Source organism: Paramisgurnus dabryanus, chromosome 8, assembly GCF_030506205.2.
Source record: "Paramisgurnus dabryanus chromosome 8, PD_genome_1.1, whole genome shotgun sequence".
In the NCBI taxonomy this organism is placed as follows: Eukaryota; Metazoa; Chordata; class Actinopteri; order Cypriniformes; family Cobitidae; genus Paramisgurnus; species Paramisgurnus dabryanus.
The window spans coordinates 31,000,999-31,021,215 of NC_133344.1; the positions used below are offsets into that span (position 1 = coordinate 31,000,999).

Consider the following 20,217-nt stretch of genomic DNA (forward strand, 5'->3'; position numbering starts at 1 on the left):
AGTCTGATACAAGAGCCTGATCACACTGACGGTGCTTATTTCTGCAATAACAACCTGTTGCCTACACATTATCCCTTACATACAACAGTCACCACAGACATTGTTAAAACATTGATTGATGGTTATTTTAAGATATTTGACAGATTAGATGTGCATTTTTTTAAAATAATGCATACTTGTGGAAAATTTCTCAAATAATCAGAATAAAGCATTCAACATCCCACTGTTATAAATATAAAAATAATTCATATGCAGATTGCAGACTACAAAGTTTCTGTATTTTTATTTCAGCACTAAAGACTAAGTTAAATCATTTCAAATTTTATTTCTCAAACAATATTATAGCAAAATCTGCTTTACCTGTTCCCAGGTCAAGATCCTCCCCTGGAGCCGTCCAGATGAGAAGTACAGTGTCATCCTTGATTTCAGCTTTAAGATCTGTGATTTTGTTAGGGGGGTAATTTGGTGGTTCTGTGCCTGAAACGAAAGACACCTCAAAACTTTCTCCAGTGGCTGTTCTGGTAAAGTTTTCTACCACAAGTGGTTGATCATTAACTGGAAGCTTTGGCAGGTTCAGCTTCACTTTATCTGAAAAAAAAAAACAAGGAAACATTTGATATCTATGCAAGTAACTTTTCTCTCAAAGCCTGTGTAGCTAATTCTTACAGATATATACAGATATATTTATACAGTGAGTTTATAGAAATTAAAAATCTAATTGGTTCACATTATGCTCTGCAGTATAATTTGATTTCTTGCAGAATTGGGTATGTCTGATATGGATACCCACAAAATTTGGAGTAAATTGATAAAAAAGAAAACTTTTACAGAAAACTTTGTGCTGCACATCTAATATTTTTTTAAAATTGATGATGCAGATTTTGGGGACAAGATGATACCCAATGTGAATTGCAGAATCATAAGCTGTATGGTACATTTGAGATATAAGAACGCTTAGGTTACTCACGTAACCCCGGTTCCCTGAAATAACGGGAACGAAGCATTGCGTCAGTTTGCTGACGCTATGGGGGAAACTCCTGTTTACTCCGTGATTGAAGCCTATTGGTTAACGTCTGTAGAAAATACAGACCAATGACGTTTGAGCCCGCGCGGGGGCGTGGCACACGTCCCTATATAAGCCGGTGAAATACGTCAAGAGCTCATTATTATTCGACTGAAGCGCGCAGCCGAATAACACTCGCTGCGTAGACGTTTGTAGCACGGCCAGCGACGCAATGCTTCGTTCCCGTTATTTCAGGGAACCGGGGTTACGTGAGTAACCTAAGCGTTCCCTTTCAATACGGTTCACTTCGCATTGCGTCAGTTTGCTGACGCTATGGGGGAACGTAATCCCATCCCGCCGTGCATACACAACGGACTGAGGTGCCCTTACCGGAGAGACACTGCATGTGGCCCTAACCCAGCATATACATAGCTCTAGCGAGCGCAAGTGTAAGCACCATATATGAGACAGTAATACGCATACAGTGAAGTTTCTAAACGCACCATGATGCATATACAATAGAGCACGAGACGGCGGGTTCCCTGAGCGCGCCGCGAGCTGTGCATGAATTATTAATAGGTAGCCATGACGGTGAGCTAGCAACGCACCGTGAAGGCATACAGAAACGCAGTCGCGTGAATCATTAAGCCGATAAGACCTGTGCTTGTAAGGCAGGTACATCCAAGCTATAAAATCTGACAAACGTAGACGGCGAGGACCAGCCGGCCGCGTTACAAATGTCAACGATAGAAATCCCCGTAGACCAAGCCCAAGATGAAGCCATACCCCTCGTGGAGTGAGCTTTTAAACCAACTGGACAATGTTCATTCAGGGAGGCGTAAGCCAAAGCAATGGCTTCGACGATCCATTTAGATAGCCTCTGTTTAGTGAGCGGCATACCTAAGGAATGTTGTGCGAAGCTTACGAACAGCTGATCTGACTTGCGATATGAGGCAGAACGGTCCGTGTATATTCTTAACGCTCTGACGGGGCAGAGCGTGTTCGGGGTTTGTTCGCCGTCCGCCGTCGGAAGGGCGAGAAGTGAAACCACCTGAACTCTAAATGGCGTGGTCAAAACTTTAGGAATGTATCCCGCTCTCGGTCTAAGGATCACTTTGCTATCGTTAGGACCGAATTCCAGACACGACGGGTCAATTGAAAACGCGTGTAAATCGCCCACTCGTTTAACCGATGCCAACGCCAGGAGGAGAGCGGTTTTAAACGAGAGAGCGCGCAGGTCAGCCTGTTCGAGGGGCTCGAAAGGGGGACCGCGCAGCGCTTTCAGGACCGTGGACCGATCCCAAGACGGGACCGTGTTAGGTCGCGGTGGGTTTAGTCTGCGAGCGCCTCTGAGGAATTTAATGATGAGATCATGTTTTCCCACGGTGCGACCGGCGATAAGGGCGTGATTCGCCGTTATCGCCGCCACATACACTTTAAGCGTCGAGGGCGCGCGACTGCTGTCCAGCATTTCCTGCAGAAAGGAGAGAATATGCTCCACTTCACAGGTGTTTGGGTTTAAGTCTTTCGTCGTGCACCAGTCAGAAAAAATAGACCACTTTTGAGCGTAAAGGCGCCTGGTAGATGGGGCCCTAGCTTCAGTTAGAGTATTTAACACCCGTCCTGAAAGGCGTGATGGTTGCCGTTCAGAGACCAAACGTGTAGATTCCATAGCTCCGGCTGTGGATGCCATATCGTCCCTCTCGCCTGAGATAGGAGGTCTTTCCTCAGCGGTACTGGCCATGGTGCTGATGTTTTCAGCTGCCATAGGTCGGGGAGCCATGGTTGATTGTGCCAAAACGGGGCGACCAGAATTATCGCGCATTTCGTCTCTCTTATCCTCTGAAGGACCTGTGGTAACAGAGCCACCGGAGGAAAAGCATACAGAAGACACGCCGGCCATGCTTGCCACAGGGCATCGTGGTGTCTCGAGAAGAAGATCGGGCAATGCGCGTTCTCGTCTGACGCAAACAGATCGATCTCCGCCCGGCCGAAGACGGTCCATATTCTCTCGACCGTCTGAGGATGCAGTCTCCATTCTCCCGGCGGCGGACCGTTGCGCGAGAGAATGTCTGCACCCGTATTGGCTACACCCGGTACGTGAGTCGCTTTTAACGAACGTACGTTCGCGTGAGCCCATAATAAAAGCCGTCTCGCCAGCCTGGATAGGGAGCGAGATCTCAGCCCTCCTTGGTGGTTTATGAACGAAACCACCGTCATACTGTCCGACCGCACTAGAACGTGTTGATGTTGGAGTTTCGGTCGAAAGTGTCGTAGCGCCAAGATAACCGCCCACATCTCGAGGTGGTTGATATGTAGCTGAGACAACTGGTTGTTCCACGCACCGAAGGCGTGCTCGCCGTCGCAGTGAGCGCCCCAACCCGTCGCAGACGCATCCGTAGTCACCACTTTCCTCCTGCTCACGGAGCCGAGCTCCGTGCCCGAGAGGAAAAGGTGAGGGGATGTCCATATCGAAAGCGCTTTCACGCAGCTGTACGTGATTTTGATTAATAAGCGGCCCGACAACCAAGCACGGGGCGGAACTTTCGCTTTCAACCAAAACTGAAGCGGCCTCATGAACAGCATTCCCAACGGTATTAGTGGGGATGCTGCTGCCATCAGACCCAGCATTTTTTGGAATCGTTTGAGAGGGAGATGTGAACCCGCTTTGAACGATGCCGCCTCGCGTCTGACCGTGAGCGCGCGTTCCTGTGTAAGCCATGCCCGCATCTTTAATGAGTCGAGCGTCGTGCCTAAGAACGTGATTCGCTGCGTGGGGGTGAGCAAACTCTTCTGGAGGTTGATTTTGAACCCCAAATTCTCCAAATGCTGGAGTACAACGGTCTTGTGTGCAGTAATTTCCCTCTCTGACTGTGCTAGAATAAGCCAATCGTCGAGGTAATTCAATATGCGGATGCCGCTCTGTCTGAGAGGGGCGAGAGCCGCATCCGCACATTTGGTAAATGTGCGTGGTGCCAGAGATAATCCGAAGGGCAGAACTTTGTACTGGTATGCTGTCCCGTCGAGCGCGAATCTTAGGAACGGCCTGTGACGTGGCGCTATCGGAATGTGAAAGTAAGCGTCTTTCAGATCCACTGATATGAACCAATCGCCCGGTCGAATTAACGCCATGATTCGTCTGGCTGTAAGCATTTTGAACGGCCGTTTGGCAAGAGCGCGATTCAAAACGCGTAGATCCAATATCGGTCTGAGGCCGCCGTCTTTCTTTGGAACGAGAAAATAACGACTGTAAAAGCCTGATTCGCTTTGATCCGCCGGGACCGTCTCTATCGCGTCTTTTAGTAATAAAGAACGCACCTCTTCCCTGAGGATCTGCATACGATCGTCTGGGACAGTGGTGTAGAGAACGCCGCGAAACCGGGGTGGTCTCCGGGCGAATTGAAGTGAATAACCGTGTTGGATTACGTTTAGAATCCAGCCCGGCATACCGGGGGTGGATTGCCAAACGTGAAATTTGACGGCGAGCGTCGATATGCTTATGGACGTTAAGCCGTGTGTGTGTGTTTGTGTGTACAGAGGAGGAAATTTGCTCTTTTTGTGAAAAGGTAAAAATTTGTGTTTCGCTGTTACAGCGAGGGTGTGTCCAGCGCCCGAGGGGACTGAAACACGCAGAACTTTCGAGGGCGGGCCGGCCGAAGCGGGACCAGAGCCTCTTTTCCTCCTCAGACTCTCTTCAGGGAGGCGGCGCCGGCGTCGGGTCCAGCGTAATCCGAGGACGGGGACCGCGGCGTCGAGGCGGGCCAGCCGGTCGTGCAGGACGCTGGCGCTTGACCTCCGGTTCAGCTCTCTGCTGGGGCTGGGCTGGTGCTGGCTTAGGGCGTTGAGCTGGCGGCGGTTTTGGGCGGCCGGTCTCAGACGCTGAGGCAGATCGTTTTGGTAGAAAATGCCGCATAGCCTGCGACGATTTCTGTGCCTCAGTGAAGCGCTGGGTGAACCCCTCCACAGCGGAGCCGAAGAGCCCCGACGGTGACACGGGCGAGTCAAGAAGGGCAACCCGATCCGTGTCCTTTATCTCCGTCAAGTTCAGCCACAGATCTCTCTCCAGAACAACCAGGCTGGCCATGGCTCTTCCTACAGCCTGAGTGGCGACTTTAGTGGCGCGAAGGGCCAGATCAGTCGCGCTGCGCAGGTTCTGAAAGGTCGACGGGTCCGGACCTGTCTCGTCCATGTCACGGAGGAGTTTTGCCTGGTATACCTGCAGCACCGCCATCGTATGGAGAGCGGATGCAGCGTGGCCGTCGGCGGCGTAAGATTTCGACGCCAGGGTCGATGTCAGGCGACAGGGCTTTGACGGATGGTTCAATTTAGCCCTCCATCCGCCGGCTGAAGACGGGCAGAGATGGGCGGCGACAGTTTCCTCGAGCGGCGGCATCTTGGAGTAGCCGTGTTCATCAGCGCCGTCCACTACGGAGAGGACGTGGGAGACGGCGCTCTGAGCTCGGGTGGAGTGGGGAGCACGCCAAGATTTGGTGAGCTCCTGGTGAACCTCAGGGAAAAACGGCGCCTGCCGTTGGCGGGACGATTGACGGCGCCCGGGCTGCAGAAACCACTCGTCCAACCGGCTGAGTTGAGGCTCTGACGGCGGCGACCACTTGATGTTGAGCTCCGTCGTAGCTTGTGTCAAGATGCGGATGAGCTCAGAGTCGTGAGGACGCGACTCGGTAGGTTCATCAGCGGCGGCTGCGTGGGCGTCGTCATCCGAAGCCGCCCAATCCTCTAACTCCTCAGAGGATGACATCACTTCCAAGTTGTCACCGGACCCAAAGGAAACCATGCCGCTAGCACTCGGCAGGGGGCGTAGGTCTTCATGGGCGAAGGTGACAGGGTGACGGCGGGGAGACAGAGCACGCGGGGGATGAGCCGGCGTGGACTCGGTCTCAGGGCGTCTTCCAGCTTCACGGCTCCGCTGCTGTTTAGGCGGGAGAGCACGGGAAGCCTTCCGTTTAAAGATCTCGAGGCGGGAGCGCAGCACCGCAATAGGAAGGAGCTCGCAGTGGGCGCAGCCCGCCTCGGCGAGTACGGCCTCGGCGTGGGCAGGACCCAGACAGATGACGCACTCCTTGTGGAAATCCTCCACAGGCAAAGGGGCTCGGCAGGAGCCGCAATGCCGAAGCGACATTATCTCAACGCGCTTCTGCTCTTTTAGATACTCTCTTTTAGGCTCACCGGAAAGCGGCAGGGGAACACGCTGGTGTGTTGTAGTCCGCTGCAGTGCTTGGATCGACGGCGAGTAAGGGCTTCTTCTTCGGAGCAGCGAGAAGGTTCGCGCTGAAGGAGAAAAGTAATGAGCTCTTGACGTATTTCACCGGCTTATATAGGGACGTGTGCCACACCCCCGCGCGGGCTCAAACGTCATTGGTCTGTATTTTCTACAGACGTTAACCAATAGGCTTCAATCACGGAGTAAACAGGAGTTTCCCCCATAGCGTCAGCAAACTGACGCAATGCGAAGTGAACCGTATTGAAAGGGAACTGAGAAGTTAAGGAAATATTTGTTAAAGCTCTCCAAAATGTTAGAATTTCTTTAAACATGCATTTAGTATACATATATATGGTACAAAACATGCTGAGATGTTCAGATGACCAATGCAAGACTTTTATTTGATGATTTTGTTTGTTGAAGAAAAAGAATGATGACTGACTGTAAACTGAGTATGTCTACTGTATGTCTACTGTATTCTGGCATCAGTAAATGTGTCAGTATAAGCACCACATGACTGCCATATTGGCCAGCACAACATGAACAGCAATTACTGATCGCCCCTGTAAGATCTGAAGTTTTTCAGTTTTAAGTTAAATAACACTGGTTTACCATTCACCACGCCACTCTTCCTGTGGAGAGTAAACCTGGCTTGTCCATCTTTATTCCTCACTCGCACTTTCAAGCTGCTTCTACCCTTCACTAACTTTGTGAAATATCTGGAATAGATGCCGTCATCTTTGAAAGCGTCAGCTCCTGTAAAACATAAAGTTAATATGTTTATTTACATTTTAAGAAGAGTGTGTGTATAGGAAAAGAAGAATAGGATTTACCTGCTCCATTATCCAGGAGTTGTATTATCTCTGGGGCCCCAGTTTCAGGCTCCAGTGTGGCCCACACCTCAGCATTAACTATAGATCTGTAATTCTGACTAACTTCAGCAAACACAATCATGGGTTTACTGCCGTCACTAAACTGCTGGTTCACATGGGCTTTGACAATGATAGGAGGAACATCAGCATGTGCTGCTTGGCTGGTTGAGGTTATAGTCAAAGACTGAGATCTTCCACTCAGAATACTGTACTTCCAGTCACCAGCCTATCCAACACAAGAAGAAAAGAGAAATCTTTAGGAAATTACCAATGATATACTTAAACAGACTTTTTCTTTAAAAGTTTTAAATACAAATACTGTTATTTTACAGATTTCCCCCATATTATTATGATCAAACACCTGCCAGTTATTTTATGTTTTTTTTTTTTTAACAAATTTTGTTTTCTGACAATGTATTGTAAAAGTCATACCTCTGCAGTTCCTGGAATTTTTAACGTGATTGTCTTTGCTGTTGTATCTGAAATCATATCTCCCAAACTGTAGATGTACCCACTTGGCGACTGTATGTAACCAGTAGGTAAACTGGTTTCATATATGATTAAAAAGCTGGTTTTGTTTCCAACAGTCGGATCCACTGATACAGTTCCATTAAACCAGCCAGCTGTTTTTATTCCAACACTTTCAAGCTGCAACCAACAAAGAAAATAAGCACATTAACACAGATAACCTTAGACTGGATTCACACTGCAGACCTTGATGCCCAATTCCGATTTTGTGTCACTTGAAACATGAATTTCCATTGAATTTCTTCATTAAAACACAGTGTATACCAAACTTAATGAACTAATATCGCAGATATCATAACTGATAATAGTGATAATTTTTGAGACCAATAATTGCTCTCGAGGAGAACATACCATTTACTCGTTTTCACCAACCCCTTAAGTGCATAATTATTTTTCCTTATTTCTATCTTTATTTTTTATGTCATGAGCGTACACAGATTGAACAGTCAATGTAAAATTATGTAAAAAAATCGAACTAGTGCCCTCTCGGCGCCACTGTTGTAAACGACCCCTTAGTGACCCACTCCAGATAATAAAATGGGTAATGAAGAATGTTTTACCAAACCTGAACTGGTTCTTTTGTGTAGTCTCCAGTTGGTATTGTAAGTGAAGCAAATGCATCCACTAACATATTGGAGATTAAATCATCAGTGGCTATGATAAATTTCCCTCCTATTTTCAACATGAAACATATAGGAGAAATTAGCATTGGATAAACTCACACTTATACAGTATATAAACGGACACTTACAGGATATATTTTATACTTATTAATGTGGTGAAACAACCCAGTCTCACGGTAAGTCATGTTATAGTAACGAAAATTTAGATTAATTTATTCGTGTTTGATGACATTTCATATTTTGTTTTTTCATCGTTGTTTTCTATTTTTTGACCATTGTCGCTTGGGTTTTGGGTTAGAAACACTTTCTGCAACTTCCTAATCCAACTCTAACTCCAGGCGAGAATAGTTTTAAAAGCGGACAAAAAACATGTAGAAACCAATGCATAAAATGACATCCAAACGCAAACCCAAATCTAACTGTAACCCCAAGTGACAATGTTTTAAAAATAGGAAAGAACGATAAGAAAACAAAATATAAAATGACACGATAAAGAAAGTCGTGCCACAGACACGAACAACCATTGATAGAAATTCGTGCTGGAAAGGACGAAAAAGACATTCATCTCCAGAGACAGGAAAAACAACGGAAATTCGTGTCATCAAACACAAATAAATGTATCAAAATTTTTGTTACTATAACACGACTTGTCGTGAGCCTGTGTTGGATGACCAACACCTATGACTATGTGCTTGGGTTTCTGTGTGAACTTTAAATGTTTGTGCTGTGTCACTTACCAGTCTTGTCTGCCATGTGCCTCAGAGCCTGGGCAGCGGATGTACCTGTAAGAACCACCCAATTGGCCCAACGTCGAAGTCCAATGCGTGGTGAAGGGATCACGTGTTCTTTCCGTCCGTAGCGCTTCTAGAAGAATAATTCCATTTATTTAATTTGTTTCTTTGACCTCTGTGGTTAAATTATAATCTGACTCCAATTTATTAGTTACCAATGTTATTCTGATGCTGATCACAATTTATATAATTTATTATTATATTTTATTCTCTTAATTATTTAGAATGAATTACATTCACATAGAGAATATATTGTATCTCTGGAGGTGCTTAAGGCAGTTCCATACAGCTGGGTGTAGAGGCATTTCTCCTTCTTAACATAAGGTCAGAGGGTTATCCAAACACACTATAAAATATGAGGATCCATCTATATTGAGATTGAGTTATTATAACCTCCAACCTACAAAAGTGGGAATTAACTCCAGTCATATTTTCAGTCGAGGTAATTCCTAATCTACCCCCCCTCCGGAATATTTACAAAACATAAAGAGACTTGACAAGCTTTAAAATGAATAAATGTTAACAATTTATTTTGCCAGGTAGGCTACACTTAAATCAATCATTTGGTTATTCAAATATCAAAACATTTACGAAAAGATCAGCATAAATCAATCAATTACAAATATATCAAAACATTTACTAAAAGATCAGCATAGAAAAATAAACATTACATATAAAATAAAATCATACCTGGCAACTCAAGACACACAGCAGTGCGGGAAGATCTGACTACAGAAGGCTTCCTTGAATTCCTTGCCACTATACTTTAAATACTGACCAGAACAAAGACATCGTAAAAAACTACAGTTTGACCTGTGCCAAATGATCCTAAAGAACATCTGGTCAAAATAGCCAGAGGTGTCCTGGCAAAACCCCCACCTCTCAAAGAAATGCATCCTCTATCTAAACCCTTGAACCATCTTATTTTAGATATATAGAAATTAGACCTTTTTACTCATCGCACCATGACCTTTAAAATAATATTACACATGAATATGTATGTAAAACACAATCTTAGAACCCCATAATATGTATACATTACATTTCAGCAGATACTCAGTGATGTGAGCCAAAAGGCTAACAGTTCAAAAACCTTTGTGATGAATAGATGAAGACATCAAAGAGTTATATATATGAAGACCTCTTTCATCTACGGGTCCAATTTGGGTTAACAACACCCCCTGAGGTTTAATTGTTTTACAGTGTCTTTTCATAAATAAACTTAGTTTATCGGGTTAACAACACCACCTGAGGTTTAATTGTTTTACAGTGTCTCTTCCTGAATAAACTTAAAGTTGATGAATTATAATCCAGTACTACAGTCCTTCCCTGGCCCTTTTGGGGCAATCTCAGAATCGTCCCTAGGGGCCATTTACTGGTCATTCAAATCCTTGTGCGTTTTTAATTATTGTAACAGTCTCTGTATGGCGGGCACTTGTAGGGGACTTAGGGTGATAGCAGCATTGGCAGATGTCCGTAAAGAGCGAATTGTCGATCTGAAATACCAGCATTGAAGCAAAGAGAACATAAACACAAGTCCACTGCCAATCACACACCCACGAAACATCCAGTCCCACCAAGTGTATACATACTGTGCAGACCGAATAGATGAACTTGACAAAATTTTCGCTGTTCCTTTGGCCAGGTTTGTTTCTACCTGAGCCTGGTTGAGATGATACTCAGTCTGTTGAATCATCTGTTGCACCAAATTCATGGTGTCAGTCAATGACTGTGTGCTGTGTTCGTAGAATGTGTCCTCCCACCAGGGAGAGACATCGATGTCTAGTGGAATCCTTCCCAAGATATTTATCTGACCCATTGTAAAATCCTCTGTTACCTCAAGACAAAAGCTATGGTTTGCAGGACAGGTCAGACCTCCATAGGTGAAGGAATTCATCTCACTGACCACACACCACTGTGTGTGTGACACCTGTATTGCATCAGCATGCCCATGTAATGACTGAACACTGATGAGCTTAGTATCATTAGGAGAAAATGGTTGTAAAGTATTGCATGTACAAATCACATAACTTGCAGTTTCATGACAACAGGTGCGAGTAGTAAATAAGGTCCTATTTCCCTTTAAAGTCATATATCCTGTAAGATGGTCCCATTTAACAATCTGATTCTTCACTACTGTACCTATAGAGCGTATAGTAGTGGAATTAAAAAACACTTGTTCTGGGTGTATCAAAGGAAAATTGGCAAAGAATCCAATGCAACCAGTACATTCATTTCCAGTATATAACATTAATGTTGATAATAATTCTGAATACTTAATATCTTTCATCTTTTCAGATGTAACCCACCTATGTAAATCCAAAATTTCTATTAAATCCTTTAGAGCATGTCTAGGTGTTTTGAGAAGACGTAAGTCTAAAATTTCTTGTCTAGCTATAGTAAATAAATCTTGTGCATATGATCTGCAAGCTAAGTCACGTTCGATGGTACGGGTCTGATTGAACAATGAATTGCTGGTCAATAGAAGCGCCTGCGCTTCAGATCTAACAGCTTTAATAATTTTCTCATTACTATTGGTGAGATGCTGAAAACCAGTGGCCACCTGGTTCGCCAACCATGCTGAAAATTGTGATTGTCCAGTTATTTTATACGTGTTGGCAAGTGAATTAGCTGAGCCAAAAAGACCTGCTACATTTCCAAGCAGATCTCGTTTAGAACGTACAGTTGGAATCTGGACTGCAAGTCTACTTTTGTAATCAGAGATTAAATCATCGATTCGTGACTGTAGCCATGCGTATGTTTTATCATCAGCACTACAATGTTTCACATAAGCAGATAAAATATTAGAAATATTATATGTTACGTGAGTCATTACCAAATTAACATCATGTAGCAAAGTCTTGTTAATATTTCCCTTAATAAAACCACCAGGAGGGATTGGATATAATTTTGGACATTGCTTGGGTTTACTATACCCACAAGTGGTTAAATTAAAACAATGCTTTAAAGTCCACGTACAATTTTGTGGGCTAGTATAACTATTTACATCAGGTTCACATTTGCCCACACAATATGTTCCTTCTTTTCGGCTAGTCCAAATAAAAGTTTTTGGATCATTATCATCTGGTACATATGAAGTGATGTTGAACTTGTAATCTACAAAACTCATATGTGTGCTGTTGATTGTTTCAGTATGTGTGCACCTGTATACGGCAGGCTCTAGATCTTTCACAAAATAACAAATTTTAGGATCTAGACCATTGTTAATTTTCTCATATAGGGTGCGCAAACCCCCGACTTTTGCTCCTGGTTCAAGTTTAAGTTGATACCAGGCTGTTATATTGTGTGAATATATGCGTGCCGGGGTGTCTCCTGAAATGTTCAATATGGGAGGATGGTTGGAACCTATTTTACAGCAGATTTTTGTTGCGCAATTTGGTTCCGATGTTAAACCGGGAGGCCATGTAACTACTTCTCTAGGCGGAATTGTGATATAAGATGTGGATGGCCCCTTGCTATACCTCCAGACCCATCTCCCACATTTCAGGGTGTGTGCAAGTAATACCCTTTGGCCCAAGTTGATGCAGGTGGGGCCTGACACCTTCCTTGTGTCCGGTCGCCATGGGATCGCTGTGACCACCCTGAAACAGAGACAATGAGATATAGTTAATCATTTAGACAACGACATAGTTACTTATTTTTTCAATCCTTTGAACAATTTGCATTGAGACATGTGATACCATCTTAATTTTCCTTTAATGGACACGGCCACAGCGCTATTGCAAGTCGCTTTAATTTCATAAGGCCCATGCCACCTAGGAGCAAATGTGCTTTGTTTCACAAAGACACGTATCATCACCATGTCTCCTTCTGCAAATTTTGTTTCAAATGTTGGATTGAAATGTGCATCATTATTCAGGTCTGACTGTTGTTGTCTCAGCACCGCCTGAGCTTGCAATACTTTCAGTCTTTCCTGCAGTTGTTTTAGCACAGTCTGCTGTGTTGCAACCATACAGTGGCGTGTTTACCCACCACGCAAACCACGCAATTGCGTAGGGCCTCGCGGGCTTGGGGGGCCCCCTACTGGCCACAAGGTGTGCGAAAGTATGTAACGTATATTCAGACCCAAATAGGCACGGATAAAACACGCGCGAGCGAGAGATGTGCAAGTATGCACGCAGAATAATATATGCGCGCATCCTCGCGAGGGCACATATAGTATGGGAAGCCGAACTCATCAAAAGAAGGATGAAACTGCGCCACTCGAGTGATCTGCGCTGCGCGAACCAATTATATGCGCGGCTATGGCGTTTAATCAGACCCAAAAGTCGCGTGCACAAAAACCACGCGCGAGCGAGAGATACGAGCGCGCAGAACAATATTCGCGCGTGCACAAGCGTCCTCGCGAGCGCGCAGATGAGCAAACTCTACGGGACAGCGCACCTCTGCACAGCACGGACAAAAAGCAGCCACACAAGTGCTGGAATGAGCACTCACTCGACTCTCTCTGTGCTCTCGTAACTGCACAACATTCACTCGATGATCAAGTTTACTTTAAAGACTTTGGGCTTCACACTTGTGATTGGTGGTTTGGTTTGATCGGTGACACGCATCTTTTGTTCGACACTCATACAGGTATAAACATGATAAAGACACCACGCAGGGGTTTAAATCATGTCTAAAATACATAAATCATATTCTGTATCTCATCATTGTCATTAAAATCTCATCTTTAGTGTATTTCTAGTCTATATGCTTGTTGTATCTCACAGTAAGTTTGTTTTTACAATATGAACTTGAGAGTTATGTGATTCCCATCCATAAATTCAAGCAATAACCAACTTATAATATTGTTTGCTGGTGTTTGTTAGTTCAGTTTGTTAGATCAGTCTGAATCATAATCTAATGCTTCCTCTTTTTCCTCATTTAGTTTTTTTAGTAAGATGTCAGACACTGAAGTTGCAGTATTAATTACATTGTTTTAAATACATCGTATAAGACATTTGCAAGCAAAATATATATTTGAGAGGGGAGCGAAACATTTTTTTTTAAACCAATAATTTTTGTCATACCAAACTGTAACAATTTAGTGTTTTTAAGCAGTGTAAAACAAAATAAACCTGGTTTATATATATATATATATATATATATATATATATATATATATATATATATATATATATATATATATATATATATATATATATATCTCACTTAATTCTATATACTGAATATTATTGTTGTGCAATTCAATTGAAAAACCTTGGGTAATGCTGGGGCATGGGGGCCTTGGTTCTTGGACTTTGCATAGGGCCCCCAAAATGGTAAACACGCCACTGCAACCATAAGATGGCCCAAGTCTGCTGGAGAAATTTCTGGATCAATAGGCAATTTCATCACCCTTCCAGTCATAAGTTCATATGGACTTATACCTGTAGCTTTAGATGGTGTTGCTCGCAAGACAGTTAGAACAGTGGGCAAAGCATCAATCCATTTGTTTTGATGTTGAACTATCTGCTTAGTGATAGCTTCTTTAATCGAGCGGTTTGCGCGCTCGACCATACCAGAACTTTGTGGTCTGTATGGAATGTGGAACTTCTGCTTAATATTCAGCATTTTACTCATGTCTTTCATTATTTGACCAGTGAAATGAGTACCTTGATCAGATTCAATTTGAATTGGGGCTCCCCAGAGGGGGATGATTTGGTTCGCTAACAACCGTGCCACTGTAACTGCAGTGTTATTTCTTGTAGGTATAGCGTCTACCCATTTTGAAAATTTATCAATTATGACCAGACAATAACGATATCCCCCCTTGGCACTTGGCAGCGGACCAATGAAATCCAACTGCAAAGACTCCCAGGGCCCTTTTGGTGGTTCTGGTCTGCAAAAATTTGTACGGCCCGGCTTGCCCTGGTTTACTGTGGCACACACAATGCATGTACTACACCATCTGTCAATGTCAGCTGTCATCCCTTGCCACCAAAATTGCCTTCTTATCAACTGCAATGTTTTTTCAGAAGACACATGGGAATAATCATGATATAATTTGATTATTGGTTTCTGTAAAGCTTCAGGAACCACATATTTTCCATCTCTCAACACAATGCCTTCATTGACAGTAATCAGCTGATCTTCCTTTAGAGGTGACATTAGTTCTCCCTCAGAAACCCACAAGCTTTGCTGATATTGTTTAAGGTCAATTGGTGTCGTTTGAATTGCACTCATGTTTACAGATGGTTTTTCATTCCATATGTCACCTTTTACAGCTGCTAATTTAGCTAGCTGATCCACAATGTTGTTGTTTTGTTCGTGCACGTTCGGGTTTTTGTTTATATGCGCACGCACTTTAACGACAGAGATGGGAGATTCACGCGTTGTTACAGCATTCCATATTGCACTTATCATATTGAAATGTTTCACTGGGGTTCCTGCAGATGTGAGGAATTTTCGCATTTGCCACTGTGTCATAAAATCATGCACGACGCCGAAGGCATAACGGCTATCCGTATGAATACACACGGGCTCAGAATGGGCCTTAATAGCTTCAAGTAATGCGACGAGCTCGGCTTCTTGAGCAGACATGTTTGATGGTAGTTTTATCAAAATCTGCCGTAGTACATTTGACTCGGGAAGACTAGGTGTCCATACCGCACATCCAGTATAGAAATTATCATTTTGCTTAAACCTGGATCCATCAACATACACCTGTGTCTGACCAGGAATCTCCCGATCAAACACAGGGCTGGATATCTCTTTCTCAGGCAAACATGTGTGCGGATGACCATCTATGTCCCCGAGTATGTGTGGCAAAATGCGTGTGTTGTCTGTGGTTATGTCACGTGACTGTATATCAGCTAACCATCTGGCAAGTCTCTGAGATGACACTCCTTTAATTCTGCCTTGCAGCAGCATTTGTACTGGCGTGTGCACTGTATGTATTATCACTGATTGAAAACCAACGATGGGTTCTGTTGTGTTTAACATCCAGTGGACAGCCAGTACATGTTGTGTGCATGGATCAAACCCCTGTTCAACTGGTGATTTTTTCTGGCTGTAATATGCAATTGGACGCAATTTCCCTCCATGTTCCTGTGCTAATACACCACTTAATGTATTTTCGTACGCATCAACTTTGGACGTGAAACGGTTTGGTAACGTTGGGTAAGCCCAGGGCTGGCGCAGAGCACAGACGTTGTTTTAGGTTTGTAAATGCTTTTTCATGTACCTCAGTCCATTCGAGAACATCTGATGGTTTGGTTTTACCTTTCAAAAGAACGTACAATGGTGCTGCGATGTCTGCAAAGTCTGGAATAAAATCTCTCAGATAATTAGCAGTCCCTAACACCTTTTGAAGCGCATTTAAAGTGTGCGGACGAGGCAGTTCAGCAATGCATTTCCTTCTGTCGTCTGTCAATGCCCGATGACTTTGAGTGAGATTGTACCCTAGGTAGTGCACTTCTTTTTGGGCTATTTGAGCTTTTTCTTTGTTTAGTTTAAAGCCTGCATCGCCTAGCGTTTGCAGGACTTTGTCCACCACTTTTAAGTGAATTTCAAGCGAACCTTCAGTAGCAATGAGTATATCATCAACATAGTGCACTACCTGGCCGCTCCCTAGTAAGGGATTGAGCACATCTGCGACCGCTCTATGAAAAATGGAAGGGCTGTTATGCCATCCCTGAGGCATTCGAAGCCAGGTATATTGTATTTGATTTACTGTAAAGGCAAATTTCCATTGATCCTCTTTCTTGACTTTAATAGACCAAAATCCATTTTTAATGTCAAGTACAGTAAACCACGTAGCGCTTGTTGAAATTTGTGTCAAAATAGTGGAAGGATTAGCCACTATAGCGGTAGCTTTGGGTATCACTCGATTAAGTCGTTGATAATCAATGCATAATCGCCATTTTCCATTAGGTTTGGGCACTGGCAGACACGGAGAATTAGTGGTTGAACTGCATCGCCGAACAATTTTTCTCATCTCAAGTTGTTTCACTATTTCATGAACGGCCGCTTCTGCTTCTGGTTTTATGCGATATTGTTTTTGCGGTGGGGGTGGTTCACCCTCAATGCTAACTTCAAAATCAATTAAACCACAATCATGTTCATGATTTGCCCACACATCTCTGTGTTTGTCAATCAACAGTTGAATTGGATCTGTAGTGGAAATGGACACTATACTGGCATTGCTGACATTAACACAATTTTTAATTGCTTTGTTTGTTTGCAATTCAATTTGTTTTTCAAAGCAATGAATTACAAATCCATGCTTTTTCATAATGTCCATACCCATCACAGTCCCCTCGCTGTTATTTGGCAAATACCAAAATGGTTCTTGCAAAACTGTCACGCCTAAATCAATCAAAACAGGGTGTGTTTTGACTGCTGTCATTAACGTGTCACCTATGCCTCTGATTTGTATGGTTTCTTGGGTTAAAGGAAAGTTAATGTTTGTGCAGGAGCATGCAGCACCGGTATCAATAAGGATATTAGCTAACTGGCCTCCTAAATTAGCTCTTATTTTAATTCGGTTTCCGCTTTTGATAATGCTTCCTACAGTAGCGGAGGCCACGCACCCCTATTTTTCATCTCGATATTTTGCCAGCATGTTTTGCAACTCTGTGCACAAGTCCGCATATGGGCTATTTCCGCTCGGGGGCTGCATTTCATTTTGCCTGGAAGCTTTAGTGGAGGGTTTGTTTTGCTCGAGCAATTGTTTGAGTTTTTCTACTGTCTCCCTATCATTGTTGGTTGTTATTCCTGGATTATTCAGAGCTTTTAATTTTAAGCAATTTCGTGCAGTGTGATTATTTCTTCTACAGAAATAACACCGGATTTGCGGTTTTGTCTCGGGTTGCACGGCACCTTTTCCTTCGGTTAACCATTGTGTTGTGGCTACCTGTCTGGTTTTGTTTTGCTTTAGCCTATTTTCAATTTTTGACGCCCAGGCTACCAGTGCTAGATATGTATTTTCAGGAGGCTCGGCTCCATGGATTAGTGCCTGCTGGATGTGTGGGCCTGCATTATTTTTAAGGAGTTGTAACAAAACTTCCTGATCTCTTTCTGCATTTTCCATTCCTGAATGTTCTTTATATGCTACCCACAGCCGCTCTGCAAATACTTCAAACGGTTCTTTGTTGATTTGTTTTATGTCTAGTATTCTATTCCACTCTGCTTGTGTTGGACCTCTTAACTCCAACAATGCTGTTTTTAATCTCTCATACACTGCAAGTTCTTCTTCATCCTCTCCTTTAACTATAATTTCTCCAGTTCTTAAATTGTCAGGCATTTTAGTTTTAAGCTCAGCCGGGATAGTTAACAGAGCTACCTGCCACACATCACGAAGCTCTAGGTTATACACCGAGGCTTGCAGCATTAAATTATCCCAATAGGGCTGAAACGGGCCTTTTCTTGGCATCGTACCGACTACTTCCTTGTGCCTAGCACATTCTTCACATGTTAAAGGGCGACTGATTGTTGTTATCTCATCGTCCGCATTTTTCATTGTTTTGAGCACTGCAACCTTCGCTGATTTACCAGAAATTTTGCCTGTTTTAGTTCTCGTCCTTATGGGACTACGGCCTCTTCGTTCGTGAGCTCTAATGTTTACCTCTGCATCTGGGGAAGGCTCTCGCACTCTCTGTGCTGGCTCTTGCATCATTATTCGACCGTGCGAATTTTCTATTAATGCAACGTCCTCGTCATCACTATCATCTTGTATATTTCCATTAACAGAGTTTATTACCGCCTGTTTTATCGCAGCGAGTGGAAATCCCGCGCCATCGCAACAATCCTCGAGGGCTTTTGTGTATTCTTTGTCCAGTTTAAGTTTCGTTTCAAGTTTTTTAACCTGTGTTTCTAACGCGTCGCCCTGTCTTACCCAGGTTTGTTTATCATACATAGACGCATCGACTTGAGCACGTAACTTTCTCATTTCCTCCGACCGGGCTTTTTCTAGTTCACGGATATTTGCTAATACTTTACCGGTTTCCGATATAGTTTCGAGATCGTTCCGACGAAGCAAATAAACAATCGCCACAGGGATTTTCCGGAAAGTGCGTTTCGACTCTAATTTACGACCTTTTGCAATGTACCACGCTAAAATTTGGTCATTAGTCCATGTCATATCCACTCCTTCTGAGTGTAAACGCAAGAGAAGAGGTTTGATTCGCACCGCAAGGGAATTCATTATCTCCTTATCTACACTGCCACTATCATCACCCTGAAAAGCCATGTTGTTGTTGTTCTAAAACTTATGCCCCACCGGATTTCTACGGTCTCCGGTCTATCACTGGGAATATCGTCCCGTTCTACAAATGTGTCTATATGGTGCACTTATGCTCTCCCTCAACACTTCTAAAAGGCAAAGAAAATCAACTTACCAACACAGCTGAAGACAAAGAAGTGGAAGATCAAACCTCATACTCCGTGATGAATGAATGAATGGAATACTTCGCTTTGGATGGAATGTCGCGCTGGTGTGACGTACTCTCTCGCGCTGGAGACTCGCGTCACTCTTTCTGGTGTACACGTCACTAGTTTCAGCGTATGACGTATCACGTCGGGATCACCAAGCTGTAAGAACCACCCAATTGGCCCAACGTCGAAGTCCAATGCGTGGTGAAGGGATCACGTGTTCTTTCCGTCCGTAGCGCTTCTAGAAGAATAATTCCATTTATTTAATTTGTTTCTTTGACCTCTGTGGTTAAATTATAATCTGACTCCAATTTATTAGTTACCAATGTTATTCTGATGCTGATCACAATTTATATAATTTATTATTATATTTTATTCTCTTAATTATTTAGAATGAATTACATTCACATAGAGAATATATTGTATCTCTGGAGGTGCTTAAGGCAGTTCCATACAGCTGGGTGTAGAGGCATTTCTCCTTCTTAACATAAGGTCAGAGGGTTATCCAAACACACTATAAAATATGAGGATCCATCTATATTGAGATTGAGTTATTATAACCTCCAACCTACAAAAGTGGGAATTAACTCCAGTCATATTTTCAGTCGAGGTAATTCCTAATCTACCCCCCCTCCGGAATATTTACAAAACATAAAGAGACTTGACAAGCTTTAAAATGAATAAATGTTAACAATTTATTTTGCCAGGTAGGCTACACTTAAATCAATCATTTGGTTATTCAAATATCAAAACATTTACGAAAAGATCAGCATAAATCAATCAATTACAAATATATCAAAAC

The 20,217-nt window shown here is 43.4% G+C and overlaps 3 protein-coding genes across 3 annotated transcripts in view; all 3 read right to left on the reverse strand.

Annotated features, from left to right (window-relative positions):
• Positions 1–20,217, reverse strand: part of LOC135771337 (calcium-activated chloride channel regulator 3A-1-like) — a 62,608-nt gene that overhangs the window by 5,027 nt on the left and 37,364 nt on the right. The window lies entirely within an intron of this gene.
• The window catches only part of LOC135770271 (calcium-activated chloride channel regulator 3A-1-like), a 30,139-nt gene that overhangs the window by 530 nt on the left and 9,392 nt on the right, over positions 1–20,217 (reverse strand). The window contains exons 10-15 of the mRNA XM_073815578.1: positions 8,985–9,029; positions 8,190–8,296; positions 7,529–7,744; positions 7,058–7,322; positions 6,837–6,980; positions 361–588 (exon numbers count right to left, since the gene is read on the reverse strand). Of these exons, the coding sequence (XP_073671679.1) occupies positions 361–588; positions 6,837–6,980; positions 7,058–7,322; positions 7,529–7,744; positions 8,190–8,296; positions 8,985–9,029 (1,005 nt within the window). The remainder of the gene's footprint in view (positions 1–360; positions 589–6,836; positions 6,981–7,057; positions 7,323–7,528; positions 7,745–8,189; positions 8,297–8,984; positions 9,030–20,217) is intronic.
• LOC135771338 (uncharacterized) lies at positions 9,862–20,003 on the reverse strand. Its single transcript, XM_065281538.2, has 2 exons — positions 19,382–20,003; positions 9,862–12,640 (listed from the first exon to the last, which is right to left on the reverse strand). Exons 1-2 carry the CDS (start codon positions 19,420–19,422, stop codon positions 10,444–10,446), a joined length of 2,238 nt encoding a protein of 745 aa, XP_065137610.1. The 5' UTR covers positions 19,423–20,003; the 3' UTR covers positions 9,862–10,443.